We start from the raw sequence: 16,988 nt of genomic DNA on the forward strand, positions 1-16,988 counted from the left end.
TACATCTACTTTCCCAGAAACTGTTACTGATCTCATCACAGTAGGGTTTTCCCATCCCATCCACAATCCCATTGTTAGGCAGTGGTTAGCAGCAATAGGGCCATGTCTGCTCCCGGATGAGGTTACTTAATCTCCTCTCCCCTTGCAAAACTATATGTGCTTTGGGATTCCTTCCAATCTGTACTTGGACCACACTCAGGACTCCGTATGACCACAAAATCATTATAGATAGTTCTGCCTCATTGCAGGCTTTTCTTCTTGATGCCAACTACATTCCTAAATTCCTAGACTAGAAGAAGAAATAGCACACTCATGTCTATGAGTAGCTGACGTCCTACCATTCTACCTCTTTGAATATTCACTGTGGCACTCAGGTCATTAAATAACCAAAGGTGTCCAGCACCACTCAATGATACTCCTTTTCTACCCCATTCATACATGGCAGAGCTTTCCTGTTGCTTTGTTCGGGACCACCCACACTATCATGTGAAAGGTTTAAGCAAGCTTGTCAATCAAGTTTCCTGTATCTCAGTTGACATAGTCAGAGACTAATTGAGTGCCTGCTGAGTTGAAACAGATGGAGGTTCATGAGCCATGGAATCTGCTGCAGATGAATGTCACAGCTCAAGGTGGAGGCTAACCCTACTAAGATGGCTGACCGTGGGGGTGGGGGTATTGTGTGTGTTCTTATCTAATAGTACTTAAAACTTCGAGCATCTCTTCTATGAGAGATATTGAACACAGAAGGACTGTTGACCCTCCCATTCCCCAGTTGGTTTGAGCTGCGCGGTGGAAAATCTAGTATGGATGCTGTTTCGTGGACAAACTCCAGTGATCTATTGTTTTGTGGTCCATGAAGGTCTCCTTCAATCCAACATGAATCAAGGCGACAGAACCATTGCCTTCAGTTCTGGGTTCAGTATCTCAGTTACTACGTAGTATTGCAGTACATTCATGGTTGCATGCGTGAATTTGTTCTGCTTCTCCTTTGTTCTATCCCCATACGGCAATGTGAGCATTTTGTCTTTCAATCTTGTGGAACTGGGTGATGACTCTTACTACAAGGCATTTGGACTGGAGGGCATCATTTCACACAAGTGTTCGTTATATTGTGGGATTCATAACAGCTGCTCTGGAAGTCCCTGCTTCAGTTTGTTTGCCTCTCTTAACTTCTGTTCTCAGCAAATCTTCTGTCATGTCTGCTGGTTCAGTACCAGGCTTCTCATGTTCCTTCACTACCATCTCCAATTACCTACTGGTCTTCACTGTTTGTAGTGTACTCAGCCTTCGTCATTTTCTTTCGTGGGACCAGAGGGCATGAATGATGGTGGAGATCCCACTAGTGCTTCACTGCTCTCCTTCATGAGGTTTTTAAGCCAGGTCATGGAGGTCAGACAAGCTGGAACCACACTTCAGTGCCTATATAGAGCAACGGGTCCCTACTGCACATAAGGGCTTAATGTACTTCCACAGAGAAATACACAACTGATGTGTGGGTGCTTTCTGACAAACAACGTGGTTGTCTCACTTAACTCCACATGTGTTTGATCATGAAGAGCCATGGCACGCAAAACACATAGTGAGCCCTGATTCCACCGATGTCCAAAATAAAGCATAGAGTTAATAAATACATACTTCAGATGATCATTTTTAAAATTTTGCATGCCTAATAAATGTGATGGGAACACTTTCATTTTGTGGTCCAGTGCTCACGATTCCATCTGTTTAACTTCATTTATGCCAATTGTTTGGGCACACTGAAACTAGCAGTGGCTCCATTTTGTATGACCCCTTGTTCCCTTTCTGCTATCTGGTGGTGATTGCTAATGGTACCAACTTATGCCGGGGATGAGATGCAGGTCACTTAAGTCTGGATGTTGCTTGGGGATCTCTGCCTTACAGATGACAAGGGTGTGCACACGTACCGTTCCAACCCTCTAACACCATAACTCATGGAAGTGCAAGCCAGTAAGTAGGGCCATGCAATATATTTACCCAGGATCATCTCTAGATTGGGGTACGAACTTCTGCTCCACCTTTGTACCAATCAAAATCACTTAGGCTTCAGAAACCTGCTACAGACGTTTTATTGACCCTTGTTCAGATCGTTTTTGTAGTCTTTTTGTGGCATATTTACAAGACCCTATCGCCACAGGAACGTCACTTTTAGTGATGTTCCTGTGGCGATATGTGCTTCGCCTTTATTTACAAGGCAGTGTTAAGCCATTTAACGCTGCCTTGTAAATAAGACCCCCTTTCATGCTATACTTTGCGTGAAAGGGGTGGGTAATAGGTGTTACAGTGGGCGTTCCACCGCAACATCCATTGATTTTGACGCTGCCTCATATTTACAAGGGTGGTGTAAATATGGGGCAGAACCAAAATTAAGACCATGGAAAACCTGGTCTTAAGCAGGCACAACGAGAAGACATTTTTTATTTCTCCTCGTTTTTGCTGTTTCCATGTGTGCTGCATTGTGCAGCACACATAGAAACAGCAAAAGGCCTTTGATTTTTTATGTGCACTAAGGTGTCCATTCCTGCACAATCAATAAAAAAAGACGTCTTCCAACTTCTATGTGTGCTGCATTAAGCAGCTTACATAGAAGTTTCAAAATGCCATTTAAATATTGTTTATGTGCAGGAAGAACACCTTTCTCCACATACACAATTTTCGCCTCAGCCCAGACACTATGGTGCAAGGGTGCCTGCGTTGGCGCTAGGCTGTTAAATTTAGCGCCAGCGCTGGGGGAAAAGCAAGGCTGCATCATATTGATGTAAATATGGTGTAGCCCTGCATTTCAGAAGTGGCGGAGTGCGGCGTTAAGCCAAGGAGGCTTCTCTAGTAAATATACCCCTTTGTTTCCTGTTTTAGCCTTTCGTTAATTGGTAGTTTCCCTTTTATAATGCCAAGAGTCCCTTCTCGATGGATCGATGAATAACAACAATAATAATAATACCTTTCCCATGATACTTCTATAGATACTCCTAAGTATTGGGGCCACTACAAGTATCCAGTTACCACACCTCTTCCTGTTACACACTGATTTCTGCTATTTGGACCCAAAAATCCCAACACACACTCAAAATACCCTCCAGCTGCAATAACCATTCCTGCCATCGCTCCTGCGATGTTAGTTAGAGAAGCTTCTACTGCAATCAAAGTTATTCTGTAAAGAATACCCCTTCTTACGGGATCTAGGATTGTGTTTCTTTACATTTCTTTTATTAATTAAATGAAGAACAGACTTGTCAGACGCTTTGGTGAGATCCGGGCAAAATATTTACGGCGCCTTCTGGTTTATGATTCAGCCTCAAGAGCAAAATTCCCGTAGAAATTACAGGTCAGGCCTGCTTTATTAGTATAGTAATACATTATGTAACACCGCTGCGGGACAGACAAAAGCGATGATGAAAAAGGAAATTGAGAGATAGGGAGTGAGAATCAGAAGAAAGCAGCTAAGCAGCTAATCAGGTGAGAAGGGAGAAAGAGGACATAGAGAGAAAATTGGTACTGAATCACAGGTGTGTTTAGTTTACACTTAAAATTCACTATATCAGGTTAAGTAGAATTTTGCATTCATTAAAATACTCTTATGAAAGCAAAACACTTGCCAGTGTGGCTAATTTTCTGCATCAGATCTTTAAGGTTGGGACGGAAATGGGGATTTTCAGGGTGTGCAATACAAGAAGGATGCAACTTCCACAAACTTGGAATTGTTTGATTATTCACGAAGATATTGCTTGGCAGTTACCACCCTGCACTCACTTATAAATCTATGCCTAAAAAGGCTAGATGATTCAGAAAAGGGGGTGGTGATGGACAGAGCATCTGAGTTAAACAGAACACTCATACCCAGTCAAAAGATCAGGGCTTGATCCATCACCGTTTTTTAGCTCACTGCACCATCCCAGTTCAGAACCTGGCTCCACACAAATTAGTCTGTCCCTGCCTGGCCCAGTGCATCATGGGAACAGGGCAGGCCAAACTACCAAGCCAATATTTTACTGGAAAGGAAAACAGGCTTCCGGGGACCGGTTTCTAGCATTGCAGCCGTCTTCGGCCCGGCTTGCTTGAATCCTAATGGTGCAGTGAGCAAGGGACTCACATCTGAGCATAACCTGCCACTCCTATAGTGGCCAAAGCGATTCAGAAAAGGGGGTGGTGATGGACAGAGCATCTGAGTTAAACAGAACACTCATACCCAGTCAAAAGATCAGGGCTTGATCCATCACCGTTTTTTAGCTCACTGCACCATCCCAGTTCAGAACCTGGCTCCACACAAATTAGTCTGTCCCTGCCTGGCCCAGTGCATCATGGGAACAGGGCAGGCCAAACTACCAAGCCAATATTTTACTGGAAAGGAAAACAGGCTTCCGGGGACCGGTTTCTAGCATTGCAGCCGTCTTCGGCCCGGCTTGCTTGAATCCTAATGGTGCAGTGAGCAAGGGACTCACATCTGAGCATAACCTGCCACTCCTATAGTGGCCAAAGCGATTCAGAAAAGGGGGTGGTGATGGACAGAGCATCTGAGTTAAACAGAACACTCATACCCAGTCAAAAGATCAGGGCTTGATCCATCACCGTTTTTTAGCTCACTGCACCATCCCAGTTCAGAACCTGGCTCCACACAAATTAGTCTGTCCCTGCCTGGCCCAGTGCATCATGGGAACAGGGCAGGCCAAACTACCAAGCCAATATTTTACTGGAAAGGAAAACAGGCTTCCGGGGACCGGTTTCTAGCATTGCAGCCGTCTTCGGCCCGGCTTGCTTGAATCCTAATGGTGCAGTGAGCAAGGGACTCACATCTGAGCATACCCTGCCACTCCTATAGTGGCCAAAACGATTCAGAAAAGGGGGTGGTGATGGACAGAGCATCTGAGTTAAACAGAACACTCATACCCAGTCAAAAGATCAGGGCTTGATCCATCACCGTTTTTTAGCTCACTGCACCATCCCAGTTCAGAACCTGGCTACATGCAAATTAGTCTGTCCCTGGCCCTGTGCATCATGGGAACAGGGCAGACCAAACTACCAAGCCAATTCTTTACTGGAAAGGAAAACAGGCTTTCGGGGACCGGGTTCTGGCATTGCAGCCGTCTTCGGCCCGGCTTTCTTGAATCCTAATAGTGCAGTGAGCAAGGGACTCACATCTGAGCATACCCTGCCACTCCTATAGTGGCTAAAACGATTCAGAAAAGGGGGTGGTGATGGACAGAGCATCTGAGTTAAACAGAACACTCATACCCAGTCAAAAGATCAGGGCTTCATCCATCACCATTTTTTAGCTCACTGCACCATCCCAGTTCAGAACTTGGCTACATGCAAATTAGTCTGTCCCTGGCCCAGTGCATCATGGGAACAGGGCAGACCAAACTACCAAGCCAATTCTTTACTGGAAAGGAAAACAGGCTTCCGGGGACCGGTTTCTGGCATTGCAGCCGTCTTCGGCCCGGCTTGCTTGAATCCTAATGGTGCAGTGAGCAAGGGACCATCACCACCCCCTTTCTGAATCGTTTTGGCCACTATAGGAGTGGCAGGGTATGCTCAGACATGAGTCCCTTGCTCACTGCACCATCAGGATTCAAGCAAGCCGGGCCGAAGACGGCTGCAATGCCAGAAACCGGTCCCCGGAAGCTTGTTTCCTTTCCAGTAAAGAATTGGCTTGGTAGTTTGGTCTGCCCTGTTCCCATGATGCACTGGGCCAGGGACAGACTAATTTGCATGTAGCCAGGTTCTGAACTGGGATGGTGCAGTGAGCTAAAAAATGGTGATGGATCAAGCCCTGATCTTTTGACTGGGTATGAGTGTTCTGTTTAACTCAGATGCTCTGTCCATCACCACCCCCTTTCTGAATCATGAAAAGGCTAGAAGCAGTTATGTTTCTAGAGTGGGATGGAAAGACCCCCGCATTTCGTGTTTGCTATGTGGGGAACAAGGTAAAAGTTTAATCATGCTGCTTTCTCACCTCTTGAAAAAAAAAGTCATGAGTGCAGTTGGTATATCCCAACCAATCTACAAGGATTTTAGATTTCCAGGAGGGCTCCTAATAATGTTTGTGAAGCCACAAAAAGTTGGACATACACTAGAAAAACACAGGAGGTATCCTACAGGATTTCAGATTCTTTTAAGGAGAGTTTGTAAATCGATCCCAAACGACCCAGAGGAAGAGAAAAAATGCAATGAGAAGGGAGTAGAGAGAGAAAGAATGTAAGGGAAAATGTTACAGAAAGCGTAGAGTGCAGACAGGTTGGAGACAAGGTATAAGAAGGTTTTAGAAAGAACATCAAGAAGCAAATGAAAGAGCATTGAAGTAATGATGTAAAGGGGAGGGAGTGATAATGAAATAGAGAGCAAACTGTAAAAAAGAGAAATTGGAAAGAGTCAGAGGTAAAGGGAGAAGGCTGATCTGATCTATATTCACAGAGTGCATGAAGATAGGTGGGCCGTTGACTTCCTAACAGCACACACACCACCTTTGTGATTTTGTGAATTGAGACAATTGGACAAGGTGTGTGAATCTGCGTGGGATTTCGTTTGCTCGTGTACATTGTGATTCTGGTTGGGGTTGTAGCTCTCCTTAAGGGAAAACACGGGAATTCTCTTGTTTTAAATTTGAAATGTAAAATACGATTCTTATTTTGCTTTTGTTTAATTTTTCAGATACCAGATGAACGTCCCAGTTTCATGATACTTCATAACCACATTGCAGAGCAAATTGATGAATAGTTTTGAAAGACTCATCCAACATCAATTTGTAATGTTTTGACATTTGCATTAATATATTTATAAGAGATATCCTAAGGGTCAGACTCCAATAGCAAAGGAAATTGAAGGGACCATGATCCAGCAAACATTCTGTGTTCAGTCTACAATATTATTTCCCCATCAAGTTAATCATATTCACCAAAGTAAAGTTGGAAATGAACAGAGGAAGAAGGCAAAAGAAGATAGAAGAAATATACGTGCAACGAAACTTGAAATTCCACATAATGAAAATGCATTTTGAAATGTAATTTCAGTTTCAGACCTTTACAGTTTTAGTTGTAAAATCCCTATAATCTTATTGAAAGCAAATGGAAGAAGGTGGAGGTTGCACGAGGAAGGGGGAAACTGCTTGTCTGTTTGGCACTTACCATTGTGAGTTGGCTGTAGAAATTCTAGAACAGTATTTCCTGTGATGCATAAACTGTGTAGATGCACAAATTCAGAATAAGCTTGTTATCTTTTATATACGGGTGACAGAGCAGTAGGAAGGGTAGCTACAGGACGAGGGAGGATGAGCTGGGTCCAGCTGAAGCACATCAGTGTTTCAACTGTTTATTTTAAGGCGACCTCTTCCTAGGCAATTTTTCAGAATATTTTGGATTTATATCATTGTAGTGAGGAGTAGTCGATGAGGGTGTTGCGGAGAAAAACCTAGAGGATCATAGACAGGTGATTATGGACCTACGCTAAAAGACTCTTATTCACAATAGCACGCATGGCTCCAACACTGTGTTAAGATGGTTTTTGTACAGCTGTGGGTTGAGAACCGTATTGAATGTTTGGAAGGGCGTGATGTATTTCTTTGAGCATGTATGTTTGAGAATATATGACGTTGCAACGCAAACAATTACAACGCATACTTCACAACGTGGTTTTTACATCACAACTACCATTAGATTGTACGATTATACAATGCATGCCATTACAACGCATTTTAAAAAACTACTATTACAACGCATACTATTACAACGCATACTATTACAACGCATACCCTTACAACGCATAATACTTTTAGGGTAACAGAGGGGTAAGTGTTGGATAGCATAAGGGTAAACATTACTATTCCCACTCCAGTGAGTGCAACAGTAGGGTAAGTGTTGAATAATGTAGGGATAAAAATTACTATTCCTGCTCCGATGAGTGCAACAGTAGGGACATTGTTGGATAGTGTAGGGGTGAAAATTACTATTGCCATGTACCCCAAAACCCATACCCACCCTAAAACAAAAAAATCTCCATTACTTACCTTATAATGCGCTGTAATGGCATGCGTTATAATGGTGTGCATTGTAATGGCATGCGTTGTAGTGACATGCGTTGTAGTGACTGCGTTGTAGTGGCATGCTATGTAAAGGCAGTTATGTTGTAACCGCTGAGTTGTAAAGGTAGTGCGTTTTAATGACTGCGTTGTAATGGTTGTATCCCATATTGTGCCATAACGACTTTTTCCAAGATTTGGACTTCCATTGAGATGGATACAGAAGAGCGTGGTGGAGCCCAGGTCTGATTACTTCAGAGTAAATCATATTTAAAGGCTTCAGGGAAAGTCCAAATGCTAAGGATAATTGTACTATCAATCAATCAATCAAAGAATCTTTATTTCGGCCGAATCTGCCATAAAAAACATGCTGGATACAATACATAAAACGGTGCAAGAAAAAATATATCAATGATAATTTATAATACATATCAAGATCCACCACAATGCATGTCATTAAAAGGTCCGTTAAAAGAGATGAACATGTTATTTGCCCAAAAGGAGGATAAAATGGGAATAAAATATTAAAATACACAACAAGGGGAGACCCCAATCCATCAAGTGGACACCTTCTGTCTTAACCTCCAGAGACAGCAAAGATGGTACACAGCATAGAGACAGCAAAGATGGTAAACTGCCTCGTATCACTTCCAAGTATTCTAAACGCAATTGTATGGTTCCTAAACCCCAGGTTGTGGCAGACTGGCAGAATCCACTTTTTCCTATACCTAAGGTAAGTTGGACAAAAAAGTACTATATGTTCAGCATTTCCTACCACTCAGAAACAGAAGGGGCAGCTTCTAATTGAGTAATAATTTCCGCAATTCCCTGCAGCGGTAGAAGAGCGAATGGGTAAAATCCCTAAGCGAAATTTAATATACAAGTCTTCACAAGAGGAGGCTCGACCTCGTCCAAAAACGGTTCCAGACAATAGGCGATTTTCAACTTTTAAAAAAAGGCTGTGAGGGAACCCGTCCTGGAAGAGCTTGGGGTAAGTTGGTCTGTGTGATGCCAGAAAGCACGTTTTATTACCTGCTTTAGGACTGATATAGCCTCTGCTGGTGTAGACCAGAGATTCTCAAGTCTGATCTGCCTCAGGCGATCCCTAACCACCTTAGGCCAAGGAATCTTACTGGCCACAGGCTGCCCCATTTCCTCATTTAGAGCCTACGAAAGAGTAGGAGCTCAGGGGCTATCCACAATCTCTGCCAATACAATGTAGGTGGCAGGTACCAACCACCAGCCCTTCCTAAAGATTGGAATAATCCCCCCACCCACCTCCCAGGCCAAGTGGGAGTTATAGATGCATCAGTCAGTAGAGCATTAAAAAATAGGACAAAGCCAGGACACCATATGACCTTAAACAAACTGCCAGGAACTTTATATAGCCCTGGTGCCGTGTAGGGTTTGATCGTATCAAGGGCATTGGAGATCTCTAAACTCGATATATAAGGTACATCCTTGCTTTAATTCAGTGAGAGATTCAACAGGGCCGCATCAAGAAGCTTACCATCATTCCACTTAACTTTCCCATCAGCAGTTTTACTTGGGATCTCAGCTGAAGTTAGATTCTTTACATTATCTATCAGTTGTGAACTGGTCAGTTACCAGGCACCATCCCCAGCATACAACTGGGAAGTGCTGAAACCAAGCGTCTGTAGCAGCATTACTATCAAGTGCAGCATGGATTCCTGAGTCACCCCCGGCAACTTTAAGCCAGAAGGTGCAATGGTGTCTTTAATGGCGCTCAGCATTAAAGCCCATTACGTGCACTCCCAAGCCTTTTTTGCTTTGGAGATGGTGGCGTTGTAAAGCAACCTGACGGCCTGAGTTGCATCTCTGGACCCTGCTCTTATGGACCCTGACAGGGGTTGTCTGGCTTCCTTGCATGATTTAGTATACCACGTGGACTCCTTCATTCTTCTCACAGTGCCTTTGGACTCTTTCATGAGAAGGTTCCTGAGAGAAACAAACATACAATTATGAATTGCACATAAATTCACCAGGGAATCTATACGATCATTTAACACATTCTCATCTACAACAACGTCCAACACTGTGGTCACAACCTCTAAAACTTTGTTGAGGGTTTCCTTTGACTTGACCACAAAACCCAACTTAAGCCAAATGTTGGTAGAGACCAACCTTTGGTCTAAAACCTAATTTGAGGCTTTGTGAAGAGAGTCTCCCAGGGCTGCCAGGGTTAAGGCCAAAGCGTTATCTTCGTTATCCTGCCTTGGAATTAACACCATATAGACCAAGACTGGCCACAGCTTGATATCCAAAAGAATGTAGTTGATTAGGCTGGAACATTATGTGTGGTGTTACATGCGTCTCCCCACCCTGTCTGATTTGGTTCTCCCGTTAAATGCCCGAAGGCCATTACTGAGTAGGAACGCATGCAACTGCAACACTGTAGTGGACCATCTCTTCACAGGGGAGAATGTAGCTCCAGGAACACCCCAGGCATGGTCTTCATCACTACTAAAATCCTCATGGGAGGCAGACAAGGGTTCCAGGTTGCAATTAAAATCCACTACGACTATTATAAAATAATTTGTGTGCAAATCTGCCAAATGACCACTAAGCAAGTCAATTCCCTGCAACTCTACATACTCAAGGCTAAGATATCAAACAAGTCTACAAATGTACCCGGCTACAAACTAACCTGGTGGCATTAAGAGGACGGGAGCATCTAACTCAAGAGCACTTGTCGCTGCCGAAAAAATTGAAAGATCATTACACTTGAGAAATGGTACACACAGACCAGAATATTAGTCTCAGTGCAGTGAGGGGTGGTTAAGGGGGGCTCGCAACAACTGGAGCCAGACTGGGTCCCTCTGCTCCCTAACTGGCTCGATGGCTAGAAGAATGCTACCACTGCTAAAGATAATACTGCATGTCAATCCAAGCCATGCAGATCATATATGGGCAAGATTCTGTTGAAGGTCGGGACTGGGGGTCCGCTGTCACTGAATACCCTTTGCCGCGGAACCCCATGAGCTCCCCTATGCTCCAGTTGAGGGCAATTGTAAAAAAACCCTAAGGGGACCAGATTTTTATTGGCTCTCTTCATGCAAATCCCCATCAAACTCTTGATCAATTGTTGAGTTAAACCAAGGCTCCTACAATTAATAGCAACACAATCTCCACTAATACTCTTGGTCATGGGACCAACCAAGCCCATCCTCACTGCTAACTAAATATCATAATATTCAGATATGCTAAAAAGTGTGTTTCGCACCAACCAATGACAGACCTTATTTTTTAGGTCAACAAAGGATTCTTCACTGGAGCTCTGAGGGTGTGGGGGGTTACTCTTGTAAGAACAGCTACATAAGGGCAGCAGTCCAGGAGCAGATTCAGTCGAGGTTGTAGCTGCAGATTGGAACCTTTATCAAGGGGTCTAGCCCTCTGTTGATAATGGCTGTGGCCCTGTTCACGGCTCCATGGCTTAAAGCCCACCGTCCTGGATCCCCCACCCCAACCGTGTCTATCTGTGAGTGGAGCGGGCCACCTGGCGCTTCAGGGGCAAAACATAGCCCATTGTCATTCAAAGACCTGGGGGAAGCCATTACACAACCAGTACTAGCATCAGGATTGACCGTCTTCACGTGTACAGGAGGTTGTTGGGCGGTGGCGATGTTTCTGATGTAGCCAGCTGCCTGATAATAAGCTCTAATGAATGGAGCCTTTCCAACAAGGGGGATACACATATTCGAAAAAATGACTCAAAGCATGCCAAAATACCATGCCAATTAATAGGCTGTAACTCATCAGAATGCAATAAAAGGAGATCTGCCGGCTCCTTTGGTCTGCTACATCACATGCTCCTGCCATGGGATTTAACACAAGCTCCTTGCTTTGCTAAGTGCTTAGCACAAGGGTGTTATCACATTAGGAAGTTTAAATCGACTCAGCCACAGCCTGACCCACTTTTGTTTACAAGGGGTGGTTAAAGGGTACTTTGGGGGAAGTACACTAGTAGAATCTGCGAGTAAGCAAGCAGAAGAGACTAATGGACAATCAGAGGCAACACCATAAACCTGAGATAGTCACCTCTCTGCTAGCTCAAGCTTCTTAGAAATCACACTTACTGCAATGAATAAAAATGAATACTGTGTTGTACCATTTGTCTGGTTGGTGGGGCAGCAACCTTCTTCCCTGGGGCTTTCCACTTCCCCATCCTTTGGAATTTCTTTGGGGCAGGGCTAAGGGCCAAGAAATGAGGTCCAGCACTGCCTTGTCCAGCTGCACTGTGCTACAGAAAGGCCGATGAGCAATATCATTGTGTTTCCAACAGGGCGGCGTCACGCCTTTCCAGGTCTGTCAGCACCTGGGCACAAGGGTATCTGTTTATGGGTTCCCTTCCAGGGGGCTAGGGGCACTTGTGGGGGTCCAATCCCCCGTTAAAGGCCCTCAGCAAGTCACTACCTGTTACTCTAAAGATGCAAGCCAGTCTCAACCCCCCAGTGCTGTAAACAATGTGTGAGCCTTTGCTCTGAATTCACCAGGTCTAGATTATGCCAGAAGAAAGAGCCTCAATTTATATCTACAACCCGAAAATACTCTGGGGCAGGATGAGCCAGTCCAAACAGCAACCAGAAATGACACCCAAAAAGCTTGTAAGACAAGCCAAGGGGGTGGGCATCCCCTTTCTGTTGAGCACAGGATGGGCCTGCCCTTGGCCAAAGCTTCGCCCGGGTGTGGGCCACGTGTGTCCCATGCCGTAGGGTAGATGTAGGCGCTTTACAGCGCACATCACTACGGCATCCTTCTACCACACAAGCCCCTCCTCCTCAGGTGTTTTGGGACCACCAGTCCATTCCGCAATCCCAGAAGACAGGATGCTAGCGCGGAGTGTCCCTCGCCGCGCTGAAGATGTAGGAACTTTACAGCCCACACCAGCACGGCATTCTCCTACCACACAAGGCCCTCTTCCTCAGGGCTGGTGGTGTTGTGAGACTACGAGTCCCTGCTGTAATCCTCAAACACAAGCGGCCAGCGTAGAATGTCCTGCACCATGGGGTAAACTTAGGTGCTTTATAGCGCACTACACTAGGGTGTCCTCCGACCACACAAGCCCCCCCCATCTCATGGCTGGCAGTGTTGTGGGACTATGAGTCCCTGCAGCAATCCACAAACACAGGGAGCGGGCATGGAGCGTCCTACGCCGCGGGGTAGATATAAACACTTTATAGCAGATGTCACCAGGGTGTCCTTCTACCACACGAGCCCCTTCTCCTCAGGGCTGGTGATGTTGTGGGACTATGAGTCCCCGCTGCATTCTCCAACCACAGGGAGCCTGCGTGCAGTGTTCCTGCGTGTGTATGAAGTTGCACTGAATGGAGCGATCACAGATGTTGGATTGGTTAGTAAGTTTCCTTCTTGTTTCTTGTTGGCTAGGTCTGAATGATTGCCCGCATGCTAGATGAAGATGCTACAGCTGACACTTGGAAGGGTTGAAGTCTTCAATTTAGTGACATAGCTTGGTTTCCAGGTTTGAAGGGTGCTGAGGTTTTTGAGTAATAATATCCATTTGGGCCCTTGAACCTTCACAATTAAGAGGTAGTTTAGGTTGCAGCATGGGATCTTGGAAGGGAGTAAAGGCATTGATGTAAGTGGGCACTGAAAAGCTCTAAATTGAGGTGAAGAGTTTCTTTGGCTTGGCAATGAAGATTTGGAATCTTTGTTATTAATTCCTTTTTAATATATGGTTTGTTCTTGCTTGAGATGAAGCTTCTCCTGAATTTAGACCACCCCAATGCGTATTTTAGTTATCAACTGGGTCATTTCTGTGCTGTCAGATTAGCATCATACTAGACGAACGTAGATACCCCACCTCCTTCTGTTTCCATTGTGGATGATTTTGCCAACTGTGCTATCTTAGGATGGTGTTGATTTTTGTCTTGGTTAGGTTGGTTGAGGACTTAAGGTCTGTAAGTTTCATAGGCATTGGAAGTTTTGGGGAGAGTTTTTGTTGCTGACATTGAGGTTGAATCGGGTGATGCCTGGAATATGGCAGGCGGCTTCTGGTCGTGAATAGACAGCTATTAACTTTTTCTTCCACTTAATTTCTCATTTAAAGGCATCTCATCAGTATTGCTGATTTCTCCTTGCTCTGTGTTGGTCATCCTGCCTAACCTATGATTCCATTGAAGATGATTCTTCATTGTTTATTCTGCTGTTTAAGATCTTTTCCAGTTTCCACTGCTTCAATTTCGACCTAACATGCCAGTTTTGCTTCGGTTTAATTGTGTTACAGGTTCTACATTTTATACCATCTAACTCTCTCATTATCATTCTCTTTCCTCTGTGCCCTGTACTCATGACAGTCCTTCCTCCTCTCTGTACCTATTACATTCTTGCATTTTTAACAGGTTAAAACCAAAGCTTTGGAATACCCTACCTCTCTTGGTTTCCCTTTCAACTGTATTACCTATCTTAAAGACATATCTAAATTGTATGTTTTGGTTATGGTTTCATAATAATGGTTCCATGTTAAATATTGCTTTTTTCTTTATTTACATTTTGGTTCTGTTGTGTAAAATACTGTAAATGTTAGATATAAACTTTTTCAGTGTCTTGGACCAAGTATGAAAATGACTGGGAAATAAAAATATTTACATTAAAAATTATTGGCATACCATGTTTTATATGATGATTTCCCGCACCCTTCCAGGCAAATGAACGAATAAACTGTGAAAGCAAAACATTAAGGAACCCGAAGAGGGATGAGCCCAGGACTGGCATATAATTACATATGCAAATCATTTATATGGACATTATTTCCATGTTGATTATCTTGAAAAACTGGCCTGGATCTAGCCCTCCTGTACTCTATTCTATAGAAAAGGAACACAACACACAGCTGCTTGCTCTCTTGTCAGTTTGTGTTTGCAATGCTAGACCCCAGCACATTTCTGCTCTACATTTACACACTTTATCTCAATGCAAACAAATGAATGGAAGAAGGTGGTAAAATGGAAACTACAGAAGCACTGATGAGCAGGTGCCAAGGTCTTGTGAATAAAGTGTGAGAGGACCTTGAAGATGCTGCAGTAAGCTAATGTAAATCAGATGACTTCATTTCTTTCTGCTGTTCCTGTTTTGCAGTACCAACTTCAGAATGAAGTTAGGATTAGTTAGGCTAAATGTTCAGTGTGCAACATGAAATAACAAAATAGTAGAGCATTTAAAATATGTGTAAATATGTAATACTGCTAAGGTGTTAGTGTTCTTGAAGCAGGTATAAAAACAAACTAGTAATTGTTAATACAAACAGACAGGTTTATAAAAAATGTTCTGTTTTCCGAGCTCCCTTTTTCACTTTGAGGTGAAAAACGTACAACATTTTAGTAACAGGTGGCCTACTCACTTCATTTTTAAATTCTTCATTGCACTCATTTTTTATTATCATCTTTCACAGTATCAAGTGTATAAGCATGTACAATGCATTTATTAATACAAGTACATAGGATGATGCACAAACCCACCTAATTAATCAAAACATAAAGCGTAAACACTATTGGAATCACTGCTATAATTATTTCAATGTTCTTCATTTCCCAAATGTTCCAGCTATCGAAGACCAGAAAGCACTTCTTTTAAAGCCACTTTCCATTTCCTGTCATCTCTTTACATTACCCTTGATGTGATTTATCTGTTCATGAATATTGAGGGGGTGTTAGGGATGAGAGTGGAACATGCTGAAGGCGCTACAAAGAAATCGCCCTCCTTTAGCAGTGAAGATATAGCCGAGGGCCAGTCTGTTCTGTAACAGCATTGTTTTTTCAGGGTCGAACTGGTCAACTATTAGGCCTAGGTCAATGGCAGGAGCGAGGCCTATTGCTTCCAGCATTTGAATAGTGTGTCTCATTTCCCTAAAGGCCTGCCCCACACAATAGTTGGGAAACTCAATAGAGAAGAATCAGTTCGCTTCAGAACCCTGTCAGCACACCCACAGCTGGTGAAAGCGATAAATGTCAGAGTGTCTGATGGCAGGGGCCCCATAACTGGCATAAGAGACCCCAGACCAGTTCTTGGATCAGCCAGGGGTAAGCTTTCTTGCCACAGATAAAATATGCATGCTCCTTCCGATATCAACATTTGTGAAACAACATGGCAGCGGGAAAATGGTTGTCGCAGGGGGTTGATTTATGATGTATGGTCTTTTAAATAGTGTCATATTCACTTTGGCCCACAGAAGAATTCTGGTTAGTTGCTTCAGTGCTTACAAAACTGCCCCCTTACAGAGTGAGCAAGGTAAGCGATATTGGACTATGAGTAACTGATGGGATGTTTATATGCTTCAAAACTTTGCAAAGGCTTCTGGGAGTTACCGGCACATTGTGTCCTATGGTAGAACAGATTTCTTTTACTGAGGGGCACTCCGACCCAAGGCACTCCTCCCCAGAACATCCAAAGGCAAGTGAATGCAGATCCCACAGATCTAGCATGAAGAAAGATTAATGGTTTGGTAATACTTCTCAAGCAACAGCAAGTAAAGTGTGTTCCATACACAGAATAGTGGCTCGATTCAAGGACGGGTGCAAGCCCTCCCCATTCCACAGTAATGAAGTATCCCACCAAGAGCCAGCGATAGAGGGCAGAATTCAAGAGAGCAGGCCAGACCCACAAGCAGGTCTGGTATACAGGAGATAAAGGACGTAGAGACGAAGGGTGATGTGTACATTATTCAATAGCTGCAGAAGGACAGACGGAGATGGTGGGCTTCGTAGGTCTGGCCCAATTGCCGGAGACTAGGCATAAACAGGAGTAATTCTGACACAGGGCCCTGACCTAGGGCTCAGTGCAGGTCAGGAGATGGGCACTGGTAGGCAGGGTTCTCAGGGAGGTGCAGCACACTTACACTGGGAGGAATGAACCAACACAGGCAGTCCACAATAATTCATGGCTGTATTTGTGATGGGTAGCACCAGGTTTGAGCGACGCCAATGAG

General features: G+C 44.0%; 1 protein-coding gene across 1 annotated transcript in view; it reads left to right on the plus strand.

The window, feature by feature from the left end:
* BTK (Bruton tyrosine kinase) overlaps positions 1-7,184 on the plus strand; it is a 531,602-nt gene extending 524,418 nt beyond the window's left edge. Inside the window, exon 19 of the mRNA XM_078685905.1 lies at positions 6,664-7,184. Coding sequence (XP_078542031.1) covers positions 6,664-6,729 — 66 coding nt within the window. The 3' untranslated portion in view covers positions 6,730-7,184. The remainder of the gene's footprint in view (positions 1-6,663) is intronic.
* Positions 7,185-16,988: the final 9,804 nt, after the last annotated feature.

The sequence above is a fragment of the Lissotriton helveticus genome, chromosome 4_1 (assembly GCF_964261635.1).
Source record: "Lissotriton helveticus chromosome 4_1, aLisHel1.1, whole genome shotgun sequence".
In the NCBI taxonomy this organism is placed as follows: Eukaryota; Metazoa; Chordata; class Amphibia; order Caudata; family Salamandridae; genus Lissotriton; species Lissotriton helveticus.